This window comes from Leptosomus discolor, chromosome Z, assembly GCF_034619465.1.
Source record: "Leptosomus discolor isolate bLepDis1 chromosome Z, bLepDis1.hap2, whole genome shotgun sequence".
In the NCBI taxonomy this organism is placed as follows: Eukaryota; Metazoa; Chordata; class Aves; order Leptosomiformes; family Leptosomidae; genus Leptosomus; species Leptosomus discolor.
In genome coordinates this window covers 9,412,933-9,437,813 of record NC_141419.1, presented here as the reverse complement: position 1 = coordinate 9,437,813, position 24,881 = coordinate 9,412,933, and the positions used below count along the sequence as shown (strand labels likewise).

The following is a 24,881-nucleotide window of genomic DNA, read 5'->3' as shown; positions in this document are numbered from 1 at the left end:
CACGCTGACACTTCCGAGCCCGAACTCCGTGTTCACCTACAGAGAAAAGAAAAACCACCTCAGCGCAAAACCGGGCACCTCGGAGGAGATCGGTTCGGCAGTCCTGTCCCGCAGCGAGGGGCGACCAGGCCGGGCCGAGCAGGGACGCGGCCGGGGCCCGGTGCCCCCGGGACGAGTAGGGAAGCGCCTCCGCGCCGGCAGCCCCTCCGAGCGCGGCCGTTCGCCCGCCAGCCCTCACGGTGGGGGCAGACGCGACGGGCTAGGCCAGGCCGGGCCACCGCCACCCGCCGCTCCTTCACCTTCACCTCCCGCCGCCGCCGCCACCGCGCATGCGGACTCGCACGCCAGCGTCGCGACGCTCCCCGGTCAGCCGCCATTTTCTTTCGGGCACTGTGGGAGCTGTAGTCCGCGGTGCCGAGGGCAGCGGGCGGCTCAGCTGCTGCTGCGGCGGTGGCGGCCGGGCCTCTGCCGTAGCCAGCGCCAGGATCGGTTTTGGGGGGACGGGGCGGGGTGTCACGGCGTCGATGCGATGCGGGGCGGCGGGCCGCTGGAGCGGGCCGGGCTGGCGCTGCTCCTCATGGCCGCCGCGCCGTGGGCGGGGGCGAGGCCGCGGCCCGCCGCCCGCGGGGGTCAGCCCCGGCCCAGCGTGGTGCTAGTGGCCTGCGACTCCTTGGTGAGTATTCGGGGCGAGGTGGCAGCCCGGGGGCGAGGGGGGCCGGTCCTTCCGTCGAGGGAGGGCGGGCGGGCGGGCAGGCAGGCAGGCGGCGGGGGCTGCTTCGGTGGTGGCATTTAGCAGATCCCGGCGTGACTGGGACCTCCGAGGATGGGACAGCGAGGACTTCCCGTGGCTTTGCCCAAGCTACACGCACAGGCCTGCGAAAATAGTGCTGTTTTTTGCCCTCCACCACCTCCTTACTTAATTACTTTCCTTCCTCTGACTCTATTCTTTGTTTATTTTTATTTTATTTTGAGAATATCGTCTCTCTTAACATTCCGAAGTAATGCATGGATTTCGTAGATGACAACTTTTTTTCCGAATTTTTAGCTTTTATGAAAACTGTTATTTACCAATAAATTGTCAAATCTGTAAGAGTTTAGGTTCTGGGAGTTCATCAGTGGCCAGTTTGTCTCCAGATGCTAGCAGAAGCTGCACACAAATCTTAGTAAGGCTTCTGCATGTTGTCCTGTAAAGAGGAAGATTCTCGTGACTGTCTTGAAGGGATTAGTGAGGTAACGGTTACAAAAGAGAAAGACAAAACCCCAGATGTTTGTGATGTTCTTACAAAAACAATTAAGAACGAGGTGCTGTTTCTGAAAAGTATCGTGTTTGTCTATACAATGAATATGCTAAAACAATTGTTGTGTTGCATAAGTTTTTTATGAGACGAATTTGAAGGCAGGAATAGATTTAACCATTTTTATTACATTGCTAGCAGAGAACAGGAAGAGTTGGGTACTGTGGAAACTGTAACAGTTTTTCTGAAAAAAAAAAAAAAAAGGCAAAAAAGTTTAAGTCCCAGGCTGTTAAAAGGCATGGGCTTTCATTTGAAAGTGTGCCTGCGTTTGCTGTGAGTGATGCTGTCTGTGGATGACTCATGCCTGTTTTGTCAATTGTGGCAAAAATTTTCTTCTACGTGGTGCTGGACTGTGCTTGGCCTCCAGAGCTGTGACATCTTGCTTGAACAGCCAGCTTTATGCTGTGGTGTTGCATTAAGCGCTGTACTTCTCACAGGGCTTGCTGGAGGAACGTGCCAGCAGGCAATTCAGCTCCTAAATTGCTGCTTGAGGTTAACTGAGTGATGACAGGCTTTGCTTGCAATGCCGCTCAAATTTCTGGATGAAATGGGCTTGCTCGTGTTACTCGGAATAATTGTATTGCCTCAGGTCCTTAAAAACCCACAAGTCCTACACAGTCCTTGGAGGGCAGATTTCCAGAAATACCTGTAGAGCTTTCACTTCTCAGCCTATAAAAGAAGCTTCTTCACTGAATAGACGTCACCTGTCTGTCTGGTGTCAAAAGAAAGAACTTGTGTCTCCAGCTGTTCAAACAAACAATATCTTCATTGGAGAAACCTGTGAATATGTTATTGACAGGATGGCACATCAGTTGTGTACAGTCTAAAGAGCAGTTACAGCCTGAAGTTCCTTTCAAGTTCATATTGCAGATCACAGCTTTATTTCCAGTTTGTCTTGCTAAACGGCTGTTGTAGTTGCCATTTGTAGCATCATACAAAACTAGGTGGTCAGTCTTTTGTCGTATTCTGATCTCTAGTGGCCCAGTTTACTGGGTAGTCATCTGCTTCAGTGTGGTGCTAGGATGCCACAGTTAGCTCTCTGGTGCCAAATGAAGTGATTCTCTCTACAACGCTGTGCTATCCAATAGCATTTTCTGCCAGAAAACAAATGAAGAGGATTGTGTTCTTCCGCATGCAGTCCCTGGGTGGAACTCTACAAAGTGAAGAAAATGACGTAAGTCTCTGACTGTGGACTTAGTATATGAACGATGGCTAGGTGGCCAACGATGGTGAGGTGAGGAAGTGCTCATGCTGTAAGGTTAAAATATTTTAAACAATGACAGAATAATTGTAATCTTAAAATACTTCAGTTACTTATAATAATTATTTCCTACTGTGGAGCACAGTTATGCTGTGCTCTGTTTTCTGAGTTCCATCTGAAACTTTGCAAAATCTGATTATGTGCAGTATTCTTTCTAAATTCTCTCTTGGACAGTTAGTGCCTACCCCTGGGGAGTCATGTGTAATGGTAATAGAAGTAACATAGACTGTAAATTCTTCAGATTTGCTCTCACTTATTTTTTGGTGTTGGATTTTTTGGTCCTCTCACAAATTATTCCAGAAAATTCAGCTAGTAAAACTAAAGTGAAAAATTTGAAACATACCTGCCAAGGCCCAGAAACAGCATAGTGTGAAGTTGGTAGGAAGTCTTATGTTGTCTGATCTGTATTCTGGAAAAGCTGAAGAGAGAAAGAAACTGTTGTTCTTTGCATGTAAGCTTGTCTAAGATTTCATATAGGAGAATATTATGTTAAATACGATGTTTGTTTCAAACAGTTATTTTCAAAACAAATACAGTCTTTCCAAGAAAAAAATGCGTTTTCTTAATTAAAAACTTTAGAGGCTAGCAATTCTCAGAACGTATGCCTCCACCTGCCTATTTTGTTCTAAGCTAATAGCACTTTCTGTTATCCTTTGGAGTTTTCACTGTGAGTCAGATGCCTGAGAAGTGTTTGCACCTTCTTCAGGTGTACCATTATTTAAAGGTGAATTTCACAGAAGGTAAGGCCTTGGTCCTGCATCCCTTGAGACCGTACCTGTTCTTTACGTTTTGAAGTAGATGATCAAAGGTCTCAATCTGAAACAGTCATGGACTTTTTATTAGTTGAATAAAATTACCTATTCAGTATTAAGAGAAAGTAACTCCCATGATTCACTCTTGGTCATATCTGCTGATTTTTGGATATGATTCAGCAGGAGTGAAGTGGTCGTTCAGTTGAATATTTTCTGTTGAAGGGGTATTGTCTCACTAAATAATTGTTTTCAAGATTTCTCACCTAACAAAAAAATTACAGTGAAAGTCACCGTGCCATTTTGTACTTTATGTCATGTAATGATGACAGTTAGGTTCAGCAGACAGCAAGAACCCATTGTGCCAAATGAGGTTGCTCGGTGTATGGCATGGAAAGCATTTTTGTAGGGTGCTGGTAGGCTGCATGTGGGTACAAAGAAGTTACTGCAAGGTTACAAGCAATCACATACCAGCTGTTTTGCTGTGGTTTCTAGTATAGGAACTATTCTCACTTAACAAAAATAATTTAAAGTAACTTGGTAGGATGGTCCATTGCCCATGTATGGATTAGAGGTAAGAATTTGCGTGCTGGCATTTATTATGCAAAGGCTGATGTGGTAATTTGTCTTTGGAACAAGTGAGCCAGTAGCTGGTGAATTTGTAACTGGAGTGTGATGCACTCACCTGGCCTTGTCTGCCTGCTTACACACTCTTGCAAAATGCTGTGTGAAACACAACTTCTAAGGTACCCATGTGTTAAGAAGCACTTGTTTGTGCTTCTGTCACAAGTCTAGAGGAGGGCTACTCAGATGCCTACATCTGAGTAATGTCTCTGACTGGGAGAACTGTTAAAACTGTGCAGATTCGCTGTCACACTCTTCACCAAAGACCTGACCAGTAAGGCTGGGGCTGAGTAGAGACTTCTTGCTGAACCAAGGAAAGACAGGCAAGTGAAAGGAAAAGACAGGGCAGTCTACATGAAACCTGGTTTCGCATCATCATTTTGTACGGTAAAAGTACTGATTAAAAATTTTGGTCTTTTTAAAGTTACTGGTTAAAAACTCTAGCTAAAGAAATAGTTAAAATGAAGGATCAATAAAGTATTGCAAGGGAGCCACTGCAGACAGCATTTAGTGGGAGAATAGCCTTCCTTCAGCTTGCTGATCACTTTTCCAGTCCATAATTTAAAATAAGTTCAGAGATGTGGCGTGGATAAACCTTTAAAAAGAGGAAAAGGATGAGGGATCAGTTCTGATTTCACAGAAATATGTACCAGTGCACACATCTGCATTGGGATTCAGACTGACTGCTTTCCATCTTCCACCATATCTACCCCTGTTGAGTGTGTCATGGTAGGACCCTACTCCTGCAAGAACTGGAGCTTAGAAGATGTATAGTGATAGAAAAGAAGTAATTTTACTATGAAGAAGTCTGGTTATCTTTTTCGTAAGTAATCCACATTATATTGATCTAATTAAAGCTTCTCAACACTTTGCTTTCCATACCTGAGTAGAATGGGCAACATTTGAGTAATACAAGTTCAAGATAACAAGTCTATGAATTAATGCAGGCAATAGTTTGGATTAATGCTGTTTATATACTGTTTTCCTCTGTTTGATTGCAGGATGGACGCTTGACATTTTATCCAGGAAATCAGACTGTGGATTTGCCTTTCATAAATTTTATGAAAAGATATGGCACTCTCTTTCTCAATGCCTATACCAATTCTCCAATCTGTTGTCCTTCCCGTGCAGGTAGAACCAAGCAAAACATCAGATAAATACTTGCAGATGTCAATTTAAATATATGGTAATAATGAGAAATTTAAAACGATTTAAGTTTGGAGGAGAGGATTGGTTTTGGTTTTCAACATGGCCAAATTTTTTTTTTAGTTTGTGTCTGAATTTGTATGGTATTCTCATGTTTGATCTGTTTCTCTTTTCTGTTTCTGTGCTTATTCCAAACACACCGTTAAATAAGTAGTGTGTCCTTCAGTTGCTTTAGTTGAACATTTCAGTATTTTTCTTGCTGCAGTGTTCTGTGTTCAATTTCACACTTGCAGAATTTGCTGGGAAGTTAGAAGGAAGCTATATTCTTGAATCAAAGGTTACATCTTAGAACATTTCTAGCTCTTTCAGTTGTTGCCAAGGCCCTCCAGAGGTGATATAAATGGAGTTTCATCTGTAGCTGAAAGGGAGATCTCCCTTTCTCTCAGGGATACATTGGAAGAAGCAACCTGTCCTGACTGCAGCAGGCACAGGCTGTCGAATTTAGTGTTAGTGTTTAGTATTCCATTTATTGATAACCTAGTTCCCTTTTCTGTTTCTCAAGGTCACATTTTAAGGGAGTGAGATTACATGAACATGCCATCGGTCTTGTTTTCTTTTTCTTGACTTTTGAGTCTTTCAGCCAGTCTTTGTTGCTGAGAACAATAACCTCGTGTTAGGTTATTTAATTTTAGGAAGTCTTGTGAAATTAGCAGCTAGTGCTCCCAGTGAGGAAGAGGCTGCATGATGAATTCAACAATTCATCGATTCTGTTTAGCATTTTAGGTGGTCGATCAACATCATTGTCATGACACATCAGTCATCACAAGCATAGCTCTGAACCAGCAGGACATCTTTTGTTCAGCCAGTAGCTTGGAGACCTGCACGGACCTGAGGGTACATGTGGTGCGGAGGTCTCGGGGATGATACTAGAAGGGATGGTGGGAAGGAGGACTTCGGGGTGGGGAAAATAGGAGTATTGCCATGGTATGGGGTTGGGGTTGACACGCTGTGCTGACAAGATATTCCCATTGCTTGTAGAACAGCTTAGTTTCATTTTACAACTCCCTTTGACTCTAAATTGGCATTGGGGAGAGTGAACAATTCTGAACAAGCTGCAAAGAAGCACAGGAATTCGCTAATAAAAGCTTTCCTTATAGTTCCTTTGCAGCTCTTTCCTTGATTTCATTTCTTCTTGGCCTCTTCTTTAGTAATCTTGCTTTGTATCTGCAGCTGCTAGTGAGTAATTACCTGAAACGGATAAAACTGAGGGCATGTAGTATTTATAAAAATAATATACTCTAATTCCCTCCACAAAACGTAACTTTAAATTTACATTAAAATTGGACTGGAGTAAGGGGAGATAATACTCTGGAGCACATGTAAATGCATGACTTTCATCAGGATCTGTACTATGATGGCATTTTCTTTCTGCTATCAGTAAGAATGTTTCCTGATCTACAGAAAACCTTGGTTTAATGATTGTGTAGTGCTTGGAAAGATGGGACCTACTTCTGCAATTCTGGGGATTGTTTTAGTAAATGTTGCTATTTGTATTGATGATGAAAATAAGACTTGGAATAATAATACTTTGTACTCCCTGCTCTATTGGATCACAATGTGGACTTTTTATCTCTAAAATAATGAGAAGATTGATTCTTTCTCAAGTATATTCAACTTAACATTCACATAAGAAGTACTACTTATTCATCAAATTCATCTCTTTTTTTTTTTTTTTTTTTTTTCCTCCCCAGCTATGTGGAGTGGTCTTTTCACTCATTTAACAGAATCTTGGAATAACTTCAAAGGTCTGGATCCAGGTTATGTAACGTGGATGGATCTCATGGAGAAGCATGGCTACCACACAAAGAAGTATGGGAAATTGGACTATACTTCTGGACATCATTCAGTAAGGTAATCAGGTAGGCTCTTCTGCTATGAAATGGACAGGAGTGAATAAATCATGTAGTGGTCTGACAAGTGGTTTCTGTCTCTGATTGAAATGGTAGTAGCTTTAAATTAAAAGAAATTTTGTGAGGAACCTAGCAAGGGTCTGTCCTGCAACTTTATGCAGAAGCAAGCATATCCCGTGCAGATGCACTTTGGCTTTTAACTGTAGCTGCAACATGAATATCAAGACTCTGGTTTTGCCCAGAATGAATGAAGAGCATTTTTGGTCATTGGTATTGCTCCCTAAGTGAAATTTATGAACTGGTTTTGCCATGTCTTGAGACTTCTTGGCTAGATTATACTAGCAGTGTAGGGAAAGCAGAAACATGTTTGATAATACTTGAATATTAAATCTGTCATCACAAAATATGAGGGGTTTTGTTTTGGTTTTTTTGAAGGCCATATGTTTCACAGGCTTGTGCTGTTGTGGTGAGTTGACCCTGACTGGACACCAGGTGCCCACCGAAGCTGCTCTGTCACTCCTCTCCTCAGCTGGACAGCGGGGAGAAGATATAATGACAGGCTTAGGGGTCGAGACAAGGACAGGGAGAGATTACTCGCCGATTACCATCATGGGCAAAACAGACTCGACTTGAGGAAATTAATTTAATTTATTGCTGGTTAGGAATCAGAGGGGGCTAATGAGAAGTAAACCCAAATCTTAAAACACCTTCACCCCACCCCTCATTTCTTCCCAGGCTCACCTTCACTCTTGATTTTTCTCTACCTTTCCCCCTGCCAGTGGCACAGGGAATGGGGTTTGGGGTCAGTTCATCACACATTGTCTGTGCTGCTCCTTCCTCCTCAGGGGAGGACTCCTCGCACTCTTCCCTTTCTCTAGCATGGGGTCCCTCCCACAGCAGACAGTCCTCCACAAACTTCTCCAGTGTGAGTCCTTCCCATGGGTTGCAGTTCTTCACAAACTGCTCCAGCATAGGTCCCTTCCACAGGGTGCAGTCCCTCAGGAACAGACTGCTCCAGTGTGGGTTCCCTATGGGGTCGCAAGTCCTGCCAGCCAACCTGCTCCAGCGTGGGCTTCTCTTTTCACGAGGCCACAGGTCCTGCCAGGAGCCTGCTCCAGCGTGGGCTTCCCACGGGGTCACAGCCTCCTTTGGACATCCACCTGCTCCAGTGTGGGGTCCTCCCTGGGCTGCAGGTGGATTTCTGCTCCACAGTGGACCTCCATGGGCTGCAGGGGGTCAGCCTGCCTCACCATGGCCTTTGTCACAGGCTGCAGGGGAATCTCTGCTCAGGTGCCTGGAGCACCTCCTCCCCCTCCTTCTTCACTGACCCTGGTGTCTGCAGGGTTGTTCCACTCACATAGTCTCATGTCTCTCTTCCATCTGCTGTTGCTCAGGCTTTTCCCCCCCCCATCTTAAATCTGTTATCCCCGAGGCGCTACCACCATCGCTGATGGGCTCAGCCTTGGCCAGCGGCGGGTCCATCCAGCTGACATTGGCTTTGTCAGACATGGGGAAGCTTCTAGCAGCTTCTCACAGGAGCCACCCCTGTACCCCCCACCCCACCACTGCCACCTTGCCACGCCAACCCAATACAGTTGTACTTCCTATGCTATAAAGCTTTCATTTCAAACAAAAAAAAAGGCTAGAATTACAGCAATTTATGAAAATAATTGAACATTTAGAGGCTAAGTATATTATGTTAAAAAATAATAAGCGTAATATGTCTGGACAGTTGAGACAAAATGTGGTGTCTTACATCTGCATAGTTTTTGTAAGATGCACTATCTCCCTGATGAATAATTGTTGAAATAATGAGTAGCTTTTTCTTTGATATTAAACAGGTTAGAGTTATTAAAAATTTCCTCACTTCCCTCACTAAAATGAGCAATTGGAAGTTGAAAGGTCACATTAGTAGTTAATGGTATGTTGCACATAGACACTGCTTTTTATCTACAAAATACTTTGTAAGTAGTATCTACTTGAGATATAAATTCCTCTCCAGTTTAAGACTGTCAAAAAAGAAATGAAAGCTTTTTTCCCTTTTTCCATATACCAGTTCTACACTGGAAGTAAAAGATTGTTCAAATACAGACTCACAGAAAAAAGTTCATGTTTACTTACTTTACCAGGCAGTGTAACTATTTGTGTACGACTGATGCTTCTCTCTTGTCTCTCTCTGCAGCTCTTCTTAGTAACTTAGCATTTAACTATGAACAGATGGGCGTTCAAACTCTGGTCTTTTGCTTTGAATTTTTTTTCTTAAGGCTGCATTACTCTTAAAACGTATTTGTTTTTTTCTAGTAAGAAAGAATGTACTAAAAAGTCATCTGCTGTAGTGTTACTCTGTTTCCTTGTGCTTGCTTATGTAAATATTGTGAAAATGTCCTCTCTGGTGAGGAACAACTGAACATTAAGATAAATGCTTCCAGATGTTTGTGTTATTGTAGTGTAGAGATGGTTCGTTGTGGCTACCCAGGCATTCAAGCTTTTCGAAGGAGGGTAGTCTGTAAAGTGCCAGTAACAGAACGTTCTTCAATAAAGCAAAGGGCCAGATTTTGTTCTGTGTAATGAAGCAAGACAGAAATGATTCTATGGGTGCATCATTCTTAAACATTTCTAGATTTCTGTAAATTAAAAGGACTCTGAAAAATGAGAATTATCTGCAGTATTATACAGACCCTTACACTTTTCTTCTGAATCACTTTTGTGCAGAGAAAATTTTGGGTTGACTAAACAGTACATAGTATGCACTCACCCTGCCCTTCACCGAGACAGAATAAATGCTTTATAACATTGAAATTTGTTTATCTCTAATCTAAAGTCACTCCAGGTTTAAAGAAGAGCAGCTCTAAGTAATTCCAGAAGTTCCTGGCTGTTCATATCATAACTGGAACGCAAAGGTGGCCCTGAAAAAAAAGGTTGGTTGCATATAATTGTCTGCATTCCAGAAGTCTTGCCTTCATTTGCCTGAGCTGAAGACCGTAAGTTAATTCTGGCTTCAGTACGCAGGCCATCACTGTGGGGAGTGCAAAGCTGAACAGATAGTCCTTAGTTCTCAAATAAATTTTATTGTGTAGAAATTAAAGAAAACCTTAATGTGAGACTATGTAGAAGAGGAACATAATTTTTGTGTTGCTTGACTTTCTAAGTTGGTAAGTTCTGCCAACTCACAATCTCATACCCACAAACATACTTACAAATACTACGATTTGTGTTCAGGTAGTCTGAACAGGATGTCTGGCGTGTGATAGGGCAAGGGATGTCGTCTGATGAGGTCTTTCCTATTTTTCCGTTGATTGGTAATGGTGAAATGGCATTTTGCGTAGGTATTTTTCACTCTAGGAGTGGAAAAATTGCTATGGTGTGATACTTTGCCTTTTACTTCAGTCTTAAGGAGCATCAAGGAAATAGCCTTTTTGTTTCCTTTTTGTGGCTATCTTACTGTGCTCTGTTTTTCTGTTGGAATAACAGGGAGAGGAATTGTATGCAGAATGCTCAATGACCTGGCTGCCATCCTGCTGTCAGGATACTGCTGACAAGTCTTCTGTACATTAATCTTAACACTGACAGCACCTTCTTCAGTACTGACCTGTTTTGCTGATGTCATTAATGTTCTTGGCTCTCGGTGCACACCATGGCTTTAACCTTGCTGTCATACTTACTGTGTCTGGTACCCTCACATTTGAATGGTTCTACTGGTATATCTTATCTAAATGTTTCTGTTATAAGTCTCCACAGATGAGAAATAAATTGAGACAATTCAGGTGTAGCAGAACCAGTATCAGTGGAGTTACTATCATGTACTCTTGATTTTTCTCATTCTGCTATGGCATAGATTCATGTACTTCAGTGACAGGTTTTGAGTCTCAAACAACAATTATAGTGTAACCATATAATCACACCATGTTTGCATAGCTCTTGGTCCTGTGAGGCTGAATTCTTAGGCACTTCAAAGGTAACAGAAAAGTACTGTGCAGTCTATGGTATTGAAGTTTTTAATTGTTTTTTGTCTTAGGCCTTTGCTCTGCATTTTCACCTGGTGCAGATTTTTGATCTGTTTTCTCTAGCTCTCCCTTCAGTGAGAGGTTGAGATCTGTGCCTCACAGGACCAAGCCTTTATTGTTATTTCAGTAAGTGTAGGTGGGGGTTGAGAATAAATGAAAATAAACACATGGTTAGCCAGCCTTTCTATACCCATACAAGAGGAATTTGAAAATGGCAGTTTACACGGTTTTTCATTAAAAAAATGAAAACTGCAAATACAGTTCCTCAGCCAGAGAAAAATGTACATCTCATTCCTAGCATGGTGTCTGTGTAGACATTTAAAAACCCTAAGTAGCCAATTAAGTAATTATAAATAGTATAGAAGAGTTATTGCAAAGGTTCCTGTTCATTGTGGAGATAATTAAAATATCCTGCTGGTTTAATTCCTTGTTAAAAAGGAGACAAGTGAAGGGAGATATAACAGTTCAGCTAGCACAAGATTCAGTGGGCAGTATTATCTCTTTCGAAACTTTTCTTAAGCACGTGTTGTTTCTTTAAACAACAAAACCACCACTTCTGCCCAATCCTGTATTTACCCAATAAAAGAATAACTGTTAACTTTTCTGCTGTGACATTGTGACATAAATTGATTCTGCTTTGTTGTAATCTATTGTAAGCAGTGCATTGCTAACACAAATCATCTCTGTAACTACAGAAGTTTATGTATTTTAAAAATACCAATACTTAACGAAATATGCTAAGTATCTATTAGAATGTGACTTACTCATAAGATAATTATTCGTAGCTGTGGATTAATGAGATTTGAGGAAGAGGGCTTCTAGGCAATCTGTGTACAAAGAAATATATACCAACAGAGAGAAAGAGATGGATCTTCCACCTCTGGACTTTTGAATACCTGAAGTCTCTGCTTCCTGTCAAAAAGACTGTGTGTGTCCTTTTGGATGTTGGTGGCTGTCTTCACTTAACATTTAAAATAGATGCAGTTACTGATTGTCATGTAATTACTTTCACTTGGGTTAATGATGATGGTAGTTCCTTAAGTTTTATCTTCAGTGTTGCATTGTTTTATCCCCATGCTTTATTTATTGGGTTTTTTCCATTGTGTGTTTGTTACAATTGCTGGAGTACTTATGATATGAGGTATGATCCCACTTCAGTCCCATTGAAAGCATTGAAAATTTGAATTAATTTCTGAAGCTTTTAAATAATTATCTGTCAATTCCTTACCCTTTCCTTTAAAGTTCAGGATTTGAATCTAGTATTGCCCCTTTTTCCAACTTTCCACCTGGCTTTTTGAAGATTCTTATTTTAGCATATCTTTTTCTCCTCTTCTACCTGAGAACCAGTTTTCCTCTTGGATGTGTCAAAACATGTCCTTTGTTGCTCCAGAATGTGGAAAGGGTCTGAAGTGGGATTTTTGTGGGTTGGGTGGTTTTTTTTTGGTTTTGTTTTTCTTTTTTTTTTTTTTTTTTTTAAACTTGCTCCTAACCTCAGTCTGATTGGATAGTCAGACTGGCCTATGGCCTACATAGTCTTTTTTTCTGTTTAAGTCAGTGTCATGACATTAGATGTGATTTGACACACGCACCCACCCCTTTACCATCATTTCATTTTAATGTTTATGAAACATGCTTTCTCTATAGGCTATCTAGCTACCTTAATTTGTTCTGAGTAATTTGTTTAAGCCTGTTTACCTTGAAAGTGTGAGCTTAAATAAGGAATTAAAAGAATAAAAAAAAAATTGTTGTTACAGATAGTTCTGAATAGTTTTTTCTGGAAGTTAAAAGCGCACTGGTAAAATTCCTATGGGGACAAAACTGATTAGATGCTCTTTAAACAATAATAATGCTGAGTTTTGATGAAAGTACATGATCAAATCTTGAGCAGTTTTTCATATTTTCTTGTATCATTTCTCTGGTTATATTAAATTGCCGTGAACAAAATGAAGATTACTCAAGGTCTTAAATGGGCTGTTTCCTCCCAACCCTCATTTATGACAGTTGTGGTGTCCTTCACCCTAGCAAAGAAACAAGGATAGCTGCAGCTCAGATTTCTCAAGTGTTTTAGAGAGGCAACAATTTCCATGATACTAGAAAATCTGTTCCAAAAATATTTTGTCATTAGTGTTGTCTTCCCCCCCCGCCTTGCTTTCTCTGTACCCTTCTCCTCTCTTACTCCCCTTTTTTGATAGCATTTATCAACTACATGAAAAACAATTGTACAAGATAAATCGCTCTTGCAGATTCTTGTCATGAGTGATAGTGTTAAAAGTGTTGTAATAGCACAATCCAAACCCAGAACATTGCTTCTAAAGGCAACCTCTCCAGGCAAGTAATATTTTTCAATATTTGTTGATGTAAGAACCATTCTGACAGGAAGTTATAATAAATAGGAAAGAAGATTCAGAAGGAGGAAAAAAAAATGGCTAAAGCTTTGAGTATAAAATAGATGCACAATAGCTATTGATCAATTGAATAGCAAATCTCCTTCATGTAGAAATTACAAATAGATTGCAGCTACAAGTATAGGGGAAGTTCTTCAGGAATTCTTAACTCAAAATTCTTTTGACTTGGATGAAAAGTGAAGGAAACATGTTCCACTGAGTGCGTATCTTGTGTATATGTTTTCAGTAACCGTGTGGAAGCCTGGACTAGGGATGTTGACTTCCTGCTCCGGCAAGAAGGGAGACCCATGGTAAATCTTACTGGCGATAGGAAGCTTGTGAGGGTGATGGAAGCAGACTGGCAGAATACTGATAAAGCAGTAAATTGGATAAAGGAAGAAGCCGGTAACCTTACTCAACCATTTGTTCTTTACTTGGGACTAAATTTACCACACCCTTATCCATCACCCTATGCAGGAGAAAATTTTGGATCTTCTACATTTTTAACATCTCCCTATTGGCTTGAAAAGGTATGTGAAGATGAAATTTGAATACAAACTTATTTGTAACTGCACTTATTATGAACAGTGTTTTATACCCCACATGATTTTTTCAAGTCAGACACAGTTTTGATAATTCAGTAGACAGTAAGAAAGTACTTGGATGAAAGGTTAGATTTCTGATTTAAGGTTAGGCAAATAGAAGTACAGAATTTCCCTCTGTTGTAGGACAGAGTTTGTTAGCAGTAGTCACTGAATCAATAAAGAAGTTTGGAGTTCAATGGCTAAACACATTTAAACAGAGAATGAAATTGTTGCTATACTTATCTGTAATTTCTTTTTTTCTGTAATGGTCTGAAGTTCATTGTTTATAACATTCTGTATTGTGCTTGTTATAAATGATGCTATATGCGATCATTCTGTCTGAGTTTTATAGTGAGAGATTGACTTTTCCTACAATATGAACTTAGAATGTGAAGTAGTAAGGCACAGCACAAGTCTGTCTTTTCTGTTAACTTCTTTCCATGCTACTGTAGCTTTTCAGTGTCTTTAGAGTGCAGAAAAGTCCCATTATGTCCATATGTGGAAAACTAACAGCGCTCAATTTCAAAGAAGTAAATATTTTTTTTTCTGTCTTGCATCGTCTTGCAGTGCCGTTACCTGTCGTAAAAACGTAAATGGGTCACAACAGCTTTCACTGCATAAAAGCATTTCTCGGCTTCAATTCTCTGCGGCGGAAGAACAGAGAATTAAGTTGAAAAGACTTTATGCTTACTTTTAAAAGTGTGCAATTTATATGACTCATTTGGCCTTTTCTGCTGGGGAACTGCAAAATCTCTTTATCTAGGTGCCACAAAAATACCAAGACTTACAAAAAAAGTGAAGGCTGAGAGATGTGAGTTTCTTTGTAATAGTGAGGGTTGTGAGTAGTTCTAGGAATGGTGAGAAGTTTGTGGGGAGAGGAAGAGCATGGGGGAAGAAAGCCTTCATTTGCAAAAAGCAAGATCTAGCTTGGATATTAAGAAAAACTTTCTAGGTGCTGATTGCTAGGTTAGACATGTCTTGGGAAGTGGGGGGTACCTTTTTTCAAGTCACAGACAGGGTTGTAACATCTCTGACAAATTTTTGTCATCCTTAATCTGGTTAGAGTGCTTAAACTTCGTAGTTTGCTGAGGTCCTTTCCACCACTACATGTACCTACTCAGCTATGTGAACCATATATTACCATTTATTGACCATAGGCTGATTCTTCTGGAATGTATCTGTGTTTTGGCTATGGAAGAAGCAGTCTGAAAATGGCAGAGATCAATCTCATTAAGATGTTTGAGTGCACAGGTGAAGAACTTGAATTAAAATACATGTTTACTGGAGAGCTAATACAGAACAGAGTATCAACACAGTATGTTTATGAAACACTGTGTTGCTAGCAGATGGTCCCCTGTATTTTGCCCAAGCTGGTGCTTTTTCAGGGCATGTGGCTTCATTCCCATGAATTGATGACAGACAGACAAAGTGATTATGACTTTGTGAATCCTTAAAACCAGGTTGTAGTCCTGTAGAAAAGGGTCAGTCTTCTGACGAGTTGTGGGTGGATAGGGACACTTCTTGCTCCCATTATATCTTAGGCAACTAATAAATACTATTTGAGGAGTCTAAAATGTGGCTTTATGTATCCAAGAACCTTCAGCAATAGGAAGATGACTGAAGCAGTTGTCTGCTGTTACTTTACCGTCTAGATTTCTCCTTGCAGCCTGTTTTCTATAGGGCCTAAGAAAACAGGTTTTGGTAAGTCTGACTGTTACAAAGCCAGGTTTTATCCCTATGGGCACTTTAATTCTTGATGTCTTAGCAACTGTTTAGATGACTTAATATATTTGCTAGATAACTCAAGAAAGAATATTGACTGTGGGTGGAGGTGGAACTTTGTGAGTATTGGAACACGTGGCCGCAACAGCACTGGTCATCAGAGATACACTGTGTGCTTGAGGGACAGACACTATGCTTGTAGCCCCACCAGACAGTTCTTAGTTATCCATGCCACACCTTGGGACAAAACCAAATTGGGTTCAGCAGACTTTGATTCTTAAATTGCTGCACCAATAAACAGGGGTGTAGTGCTTCTAGGGACAGCTTTGGTCTGATTGCTTTTGTGCTGCATGGAGCCCCTTGGACAGTAATTGTCTCAGTTACTTTATCAAGAACCAGTGCTGCCCATGTCCGGGGCCAGCCCAGGTGTGGAGCTGTGGTTGCAGCCCTGGGAAGGTGCTGCACAGGCACGGGGGTTGCTGTGTCATCATCCAGGCCTCAGCTCTGTTCACTAGAGATGATGTTCAGAGGTAAATGAGAGCAACAGTTGTGGGTTTATTATTTAATAAACTTAAGTTTTTCCATACTGAGAATACGTCTTCTCTACTTTGTGGTAATTTGTGCTTTAAGTCTACAACATAGAAGTACTTAACTCTGTTAAATGCAGCACTTAAGGGAAGGCGTGCAAGTGTGACTGCCTTGGCTAAATGTGTGCATTGAGCTTTGAGGCTCTAAAGCTGGTATGGCAGCACACAGTATCTGTGAGCATGCCAGTTTGAATATACAAATCCAACATTATTTGTAATTGATTGGCTCCTACTTTTTAGTTTCAAACTGATCTTACACTTCATAACTAAATGGATTGGCATCTGTAGAAACAAATAGAAGAGTATTAGAAAATTGGCCTAATGTAGTGAATCTTTTTTATCAAGGTGTGAAGACTTGTCATCCACTGCCCTGGAGACCTTCCCAGACTAAGTTAATTTCCATATTATTCTGTAGGCTCACATAACACCTGATCTTTTTGATATGTATGGTTTATAGTTATCCTATAGTTAATGAGACACTATGCTGATACTTCTGTACTTACTCTAGAGAACAGTTCTAGAAGATCGTTCTGCAGTATCTCTCTTAAAAAAAGACGACTACTGGTAAAGCACATATTTCTGGCTCCTAGCTTTAGTTTCTAGCTGATTTTTATAGCGCGCTCTTAAAATTACTTGATACCTATGGAAGCGGAGGGGAAGTATGGAGGAGGTAGCAGCACCATGTGACCACTAAGCAGCTGGTGTTTCCTGGACCACAAGTTGAGAACTGTGAATTTATGCTGTAAAGTTTTAAGTTAAATCTGAGTATAAAAAATTTGTTTAATTCAGTTGCTAAAGTAATGTTAATTTCCTCTTATTTTTAGGTAACTTATGAAGCTATTAAAATTCCCAAGTGGTCTTCTCTTTCAGAGATGCATCCAGTAGACTATTACTCATCTTACACTAAGAATTGCACAGCAGAGTTTACAAAGCAAGAAGTGAGAAATATTAGAGCATTTTATTATGCTATGTGTGCAGAGACAGATGCCATGCTGGGTAGGTAATGTTTCATTGTACAGTGAGTTTTCTTGTTCTGTTTTTTTTAAGAAAAAGCTGATAGGGCTGGTCTTCTGGAAAAAAAAAAGCTGAACAGCCCACAAATCAGATGTGGGGGTAAGTCACGTGGATGTTGCTTAATCAATCTAGATGATAAATAACTGAAGAGCTTTTAAGGCTATTGCAAGGTGAATTCAGAGCACTCTGAACAATAATCACAACCAGCAGTCAGAGACCCTGTGAAAGCCCAGTAACTGCAGCAAAATTGCTTGACCCATGTACAAGAGGAACTAAATACTCTTTGATTAAGTGCTACCTGAAATAATGGAAACATTTGTGAAGAGGGCAGACTGGCAAAGCAGATCTAGAAGGAAAGGTAAATTTTAGGGCATAAGCAGTTTCCTTAGAGATTGATTTCAAATGCATGGACTGAATGACAGCTATTATGCATAGACTAAACAATAAGGTTACCTTTGAAGTCTCCCTTAGCAGCAAATTATTGAAAGTTAAGAATAAAAGGAATTAATTAGGCCTTAAGAATTCTGCCTGATTTGCAGTAAGGTCTACATACATAAAAATTACAATGCAAATTGGTCTTCATTTACAGTATTTTATTTCTTAATTTGAGAGGTGACCATGAATGAACAAGAATTTCCTTGCATTCTAATATGAAATTCCTGAATAAATAAGCTAACCTTTTTAGCAATATTAGGATGATAGAGTAATTTACAAGACACAGAATTACTCTTCCACATTTTATGAAAGGAAAGAGGTCAACAGGAGCCTGACAGTTTTAGGGAATTAAGGTAGTGCAAAGTAACTGCACTGGGATTTAATTTGGTAATGTATTTTAAGTTTTTAACTAGTCTTTTTAAGCAAGAATCATCTTCGTGTTTTAATATTAAAGATGTGTAAGTGCTTTGCTTAATTATGGACTTCATTTGTCTTGGCCCTGTCTTCATTGCACATATATATGTGCAAGAGGCTCCTGTGGGGATGTAGGCACAGGAAGGAGAAACTTCCACTGATTATGTGTAAGGTGGATTCTTGCAAGAGTCCTTCACCCTAAATCCTAGTGTCAGGGCTTCTGATGGCCTTTTTTACCGCTGTTGAAATCGCTGTTGTTAGTTGTACTAGCAATTAAATGAAAGTGACAATAGCAAAAATACAGCTTGTCCTTCCCTTTTAAAATTTTTATGGTTGTTGTTCAGTGCCCTCCACACTTCACTGGGAGCCAGACCCCTGCAACTCGTTGGTGACTGTACATTATTCTGGGCCGAATGCTTTGGGCTCTGCCTTCTGTGGCAGAGAGAGGAGTTTCCAACGCTCCGATTAGGATTCCTCCAGGTTTGCGTGCTGCTTTGCAGGTACAGAAGTTGGAAGGAATGTTTTGAATGTATCCTTTTCAGTATCTTTTTCTTGTTGCAGGTGAGATTATTTCAGCTCTGAGAGATACTGGGCTTCTTAAAAAAACAATCGTTATATTCACTGCAGATCATGGAGAACTTGCTATGGAACACCGGCAGTTCTACAAGATGAGCATGTACGAAGGAAGTTCCCATGTCCCTCTGTTAGTTATGGGGCCAGGGGTAAAAGAACAGCAGCAAGTACCAAATGTGGTGTCTCTTGTGGATATATACCCTACTATGCTTGGTGAGTTAAGTCATTTCAGATGAAAATTTTTTTTACCCGGTTATTATTATGTGTTTGTATTACGGTTGGAACTATGTCTCCACTTTGTAAGGCAATGTAGTAACACAACAGGAAATAACAGTTTATCTGTGGAGCATACATACGCACTTAATACAAAATGCAAAAAATGAATGTAAAAATTAAAAAAAGGAGCTGATGATGTTCCTTATTCCTGTTACTGTCATCAACACAATGACTGAATAATTTTATACAGGATTACAAACTGATGCGTTTTAGATATGAATAATTCTGGCTAGCCTTCATACCTAACAGTTTACTATAGAAATTACAGTGTAAATGCATCTAGACATGAGATTAAACCTGAAAGGATGACAGGTTCATTAGCTTATCAAAGCAATGTCCTTTATGAAGGGTGACATGCAAGAAATGTGATAAAGTCTTTGTACAGGAAATATGCAATTGATCCGGGCAAGCATAATAAGATATGATGATGGATATCCATTCTTACCTTCTTGGATATGGAAATACTCATTACGGGGAATGATGGTGGGATCAAGTGCGCCCTCAGCAGGTTTGCCAATGACACCAAGCTGAGTGATGGGGTTGACACACCTGAGGGAAGGGATGACCGGCAGAGGGACCTGGACAGGCTGGAGAAGTGGGTCCGTGTGAACCTCATGAAGTTCCACCAAGTGCAAGGTCCTGCACCTGGGTTGGGGCAACCCCTGGTGTCAGTACAGGCTGGGGGATGAAGGGATGAAGAGCGGTCCTGCTGAGAAGGACTTGGGGGTTCTGGTGGACGAAAAGCTGGATGTGAGCCATCAATGTGCGCTCGCAGTGCAGAAAGCCAGTCGCATCCTGGGCTGCATCAAGGGCAGCGTGGCCAGCAGGTTGAGAGAGGGGATTCTCCTGCTCTGTTCTGCTCTGGTCAGACCCCACCTGCAGTGCTGCGTTCATCTCTGGGGGCCCCAGCACAAGACAGACACGGACCTGCTTGAGCAGGTCCAGAGGAGGCCACGAAGATGCTGAGGGGGCTGGAGCAGCTCCCCTGTGAGGACAGGCTGAGAGAGTTGGGGGTGTTCAGCCTGGAGAAGAGAAGGCTCTGGGGAGACCTCACAGCAGCCTTCCAGTGCTGAAAGGGGATCTATAAGAAGGATGGGGGCAAGCTTTTTAGCAGGGCGTGTAGTGATAGGACAGGGTGTAGTGGTTTTAAACTAAGAGGGCAGATTTAGACTAGATATAAGGAAGAAATTCTTTACTGTGAGGGTGGTGAAACCCTGGTATAGGCTGCCCAGAGAGGTAGTAGAAGCCCCATCCCTGGAAACACTCAAGGTCGGGTTGGATGGGGCTCTGAGCAGCCTGATCCAGCTAAAGCTGTCCCTGCTCACTGCAGGGGGTTGGGCTAGATAACACTTAAGATCCCTTCCAACCCAAACTGTTCTAAGATTCTAATTCATACTAGATATGGTTCTTATATGTGGTATCATATCTAAAGAGTTAAAAATCTCTTTGTTTTTTTTTCTTTGTGCCTTTTCCTCAAATAAGATAATTGGTCAGATGGTTTAAACATCCTCTCTATTCTTTTCCTCCTTCTTTTTTCTTCCTGGAACTTTGTGTGTGTAAGTCCTTACCTTTTGTTCTGACAGTTCCCCTGTCCTGTAATCTGAATGTCAAAAAAGGCACATACATAAAGAAGAATGCGAAAACATGAAGAATCTGTCATCTCTTCAGGCTGCATGCTGCTGCTGACTAATAAGGAAACAGATTTCAAGTCTTTTTTTTTTTTTTTTTTTTGTGATAAATATAATCCCTTTGCCTTGTGTTGTCGTCTCTTAAGATGCCATCCAAATACTTTGCTTTACTGACTTTGAGATTAGGCACACCCTATAGCGAGGGCAGTACAGATGTTTTGATTCCAGCAGAGTCTGTGTGATACAGATCATTCAGCCAGGAGTGCAACAGCTCTTCCGTTTTTTAACAGGATGTAGCGTAACCTTTCCTCCAGACAGCACTGACTTTGTTTGTCTGGATGGAAGTACCTTCGGACCTCTGTTGGAAAAACAGGAGCTACTGAAGGTGCCAGCCTGCAGCATTCTTTGCATGTGGAGAGTGCAGTTACTGCAATTAATAGCATTTCTAGTTTAGGATGACAGAAGAGGAAGGCCTATATCCCTTTTTCATTTGTTCAAATGTAGTATGTATTCGTTCAAGTTTTTAGCCTCCACATTGGAAGCTGCTGGATTGATGAGTTACAGGTCTTCCTAGTGCTTAGTCAAATGCTGGCCTTTTCATTTACTAGAGGAGGAACTACAGATTAATGACAGGCATATAAGCTGTAGAAACAGAGGAGAAAAAGGAAGATACGTGCTGATGACGGAAAAAGTCGCCTATGGGCAATTTGTGTGTGCTGTGTTTCACCACTCGGTGCAGAACGGAAGATAAAATACTACCATGGTGGTCTGTGAAATGAAAAGTGTTGAATTTTGAGTAACTACATGCCAAATTCAGTAGGGTGATTAAAAACAGCAGTACTGCCATACCCCATTTTTAGGACACACCAAAGTTTAGGTAACGTGCTTGGGATTCTCAGCTATGTTTTTCTGAATGTTTCTGAGAGGTCTTTGCTTAATGTTGACCTGATCTTTGGGAGCTAGAGACTTGTGTTGTAAGTAGATACTAAGGAGCTTGTTTGAGTTACAGCATCTTCTAGGGGCTATAGAGTCACCCAGTGTTTTCCATATGTGCACTGTATTGGTACCACTGATACCCTCTTTATCTCCAGCCCTGCCAGAGAAGCAAGTGGCCCTGTTCCTCAGTTTCCCCACCAGTTACAGGTGATAACCATAATGACCACCTTTTGTAAAGTGTTTTGTTATTCTGTGATGAAGAATTCGAGGTAGGAGCTTAGCTCTTTTACTATCAAAGAAATGAAAGTTTAGGCCCTGTTGGATATGGAGCTTTTAGGGTGCTTTCACACTATGATAATATCTTCCTTTTGCCCGAGGTGGTCAGAGTAGAAGGCAAGGCTATAAAAACGTGATAAAAAAATTATAAAGCACCGCCCATCACTGGAGGCTGTTGCAGTCAGTTTTAATATCTGTTAAAGGTTATCTGACTTAAGACATGGCTAGCACCGCTTCTGGTCAAGATGGTGGGCAGCTGACCTGGGAAAATTCCTTAAGGATGGGGTTTTTTATTATTTGGATATTTTTGTGTTCCTGAGTACTACAAGGAGAATAATTAGAATGCATGTTTTATTACTGTGGTAGCATTATGTTTGGACATGTGTAGCATTACATTAGGCTTTTTTTTTTAGTCACAGTAACTGCAGTAGCATTTTGACTTCGTACATCTTTGCTTAGATATAGCAAGAATTCCTGTCCCGCAGAACCTCAGTGGTTATTCTCTTGTACCACTGCTATGTGGAAAAGCTGAAAATGAAGTGTTGTCCAGAAGGCCTCGGCCCTCGTGGGTGTTGAGTGAGTTCCACGGATGCAATGTGAATTCTTCCACGTACATGCTTCGAACTGGCAAATGGAAATATATCGCCTACTCAGATGGTCGTTCAGTACTTCCACAACTGTTCGGTATGTTACAACTTCTATGCCCTGACTGACTGATTAATTTACTTAAATGCAAATTGTCTCTTTACTGACTTTTTGTTTGTTCCAGACCTTTCTGACGATCCAGATGAGCTAACAAACGTTGCCATAAAATTCCCAGTAATTGTACATTCCTTGGACAAAATGCTCCGCTCTGTAGTAAACTACCCAAAGGTTTCTTCATCCGTTCAGGAGTACAACAAAAGACAGTTTATGAGTTGGAAACAAAGCTTGGGTCAGAATTACTCAAATGTTATTGCCAACCTTAGGTGGCATCAAGACTGGTTAAAGGAACCAAAAAAATATGAGAATGCAATTGATAAGTGGCTTCGTCAAAGTAAGTAAATAAAATCAACCTAGATTTAATAGGACTGAGGGGGTGACAAAATTCTGCATTTGTAATATTATGCTGTATTTCAAGTGTTTGAATTATTGTCTTATATAAGCTACTGAAAGCAAAGATGCCCAAACAATTACCACTTTGTGTTAGAAAGCCAAAAGCATCTTATGTAACTAGCCAGCACAACAAATCTAGATTTTTACGTGTTATAAATGTGTAACACTGACATATACATAGGAAGTCTAGCACATAAGTGCAAATTGCGTGTAAGCAATATTTAGGTGGTTGCAAAAATGCAGATGATTAAGCTTTGGAACTCACAGGAACTTCCATTTTTAAGGACAGACAAAAGCAAGGATTGTAAAACTTGGTGTAGTGGGAGACCAGTTACAGTGGATTGTGCTGGAGCCACCTTTCCATCAGGACAGATGTTAAGTCCACAGTTCATCCACCTTAGAGAAGCTGTAGCTATAATCAGAAAGTTAGCTAGCAATAGTCTGCATGTAGATGCATTTTATGAAGGTATGTGCTATGTCAGCATTCCTGTTCTATACGTGATTGTCTCTCCATCTTTTCAAGTTCTGCCTTCTAATCTCTTGCTTTTGGATCTGGTACTTACCGCTCCTTATGGTTTAAAGCTTCATAGTACACATAGGCTACTAATTGAACATGTGTGCAAGTGAAGAGGAATCTGGTCTTTGGTCACCGTTGGAAATTTAAAAAAATAACCAAACCAAACCCTTCTGACCAAACCTGTGAGTAGACCAGTTCCCTGAAAAGTGATAGCGTGATGTGCATAGCATAAGATGAAAACTGCTTAAATAAATCTCCATTACGCAGTTAGGTTCTGCAGGTGAATGTCTTAATGTGCATCACCGAGTGGAGGACTGGAACCTGAAATGTACACAGAGGAGAGGCAATTGAAGCTTGCAGGAAAAGTTAACGTAAAAATACTATTTCACATCTTTCCAGGGATGTGACAAAAACACAAAGCAGTTTTGGGAAAGGGTAAGATTTGGCTAGTAACCCTTCTGCTTAAGGGAAAACGTAACTGTAGCAGCACTTACGTTTGCTTATTCTTGAATGCCGTTGTCACTGCTATAGTAACAGTTCGGGATGACATTACAGTTCACACCTCAAAGCTTCTGGAGCCTGTAATGAAATACTCAGCCATACCAGTATGCTAGTGAAAATAAACATGAAAAATACATGTTTTTTCTGATGGTTAAGCAGTCCACAACGACTTACCACCTAGAATTACGTACATATTTATTAACGTTTTAGCTATTTTATATTCCTGTGTTCATGGAACATCAGTGTTAACCTTATACTACTTACTGTATTGTAGCATTTCTCCCCCGCCCCTTTTTTTTTGTAGGCAGGGAACAAAGTAAGAGTTAAAAAAACCCTTGAAACACTGTAGCACATGTCATTATAATTCTTGCTAAAATGAGTTCAGATCGTGATGAAATTATTTAAACAAAAACTGTCTTAGTGTAACGTGAACCAGCTGCGTAAGAAGATAAAATAAATGTATCTATACGAAGGCTTGTTCAGGAGGGAAAAGAGTAAATCATAGAATGCCAGGTTGGAAGGGACCTCAAGGATCATCTGGTCCAACCTTAAAATAAATTGTTATCTTTCCAGATGTCTGGACAAAATGCAGTACATTGTACAGAATATAGCAAAGTAAAATTATGGTGAACTGGTTGTGCATGCGCTTTTTTTAAGGACTGAATGTTTAAAGAAATTACTAGGGAAAACTGTATTTGTCAGTTCTGTGGACAGTGCTTTCTTTGAAGACAGGAGCTTTTAAGATGTGCTTTTTCGTAAGTGTTAGGCTTACAAAAGTGCAGCTTGTGCTAAGTCTGTGAATTGGAAAAACGGAACTTCTTACCACAGTTCCTTGGACAACAACTTCTTGTGTCACAGACTGTCCAAAGCAGCCCAGTGCAGAGGGGCAGGTTTCCAGATAATGCAGGAAACCCCAGGAATGTGCCAGCTCACAGAGCAGAGCTGGAATG

General features: G+C 40.8%; 1 protein-coding gene across 1 annotated transcript; it reads left to right on the top strand.

The window, feature by feature from the left end:
- The first annotated feature begins 529 nt into the window (after positions 1-529).
- ARSK (arylsulfatase family member K) lies at positions 530-24,625 on the top strand. The gene is made up of 8 exons (XM_086479749.1): positions 530-673; positions 4,931-5,060; positions 6,827-6,986; positions 13,621-13,903; positions 17,091-17,262; positions 18,691-18,915; positions 22,278-22,502; positions 22,588-24,625. The coding sequence occupies exons 1-8, from the start codon at positions 530-532 to the stop codon at positions 22,860-22,862; spliced, it is 1,614 nt and encodes a 537-aa protein (XP_086335875.1). The 3' UTR covers positions 22,863-24,625.
- Positions 24,626-24,881: the final 256 nt, after the last annotated feature.

Bases quoted from the DNA above. Each gene is read 5' to 3' on its own strand.
- ARSK (XM_086479749.1), top strand. From the start codon at position 530: ATGCGGGGCGGCGGGCCGCTGGAGCGGGCCGGGCTGGCGCTGCTCCTC. The intron at 13,904-17,090 runs GTATGTGAAGAT...TCTTATTTTTAG, and splicing joins CTCCCTATTGGCTTGAAAAG to GTAACTTATGAAGCTATTAA. The intron at 18,916-22,277 runs GTGAGTTAAGTC...ATCTTTGCTTAG, and splicing joins TATATACCCTACTATGCTTG to ATATAGCAAGAATTCCTGTC.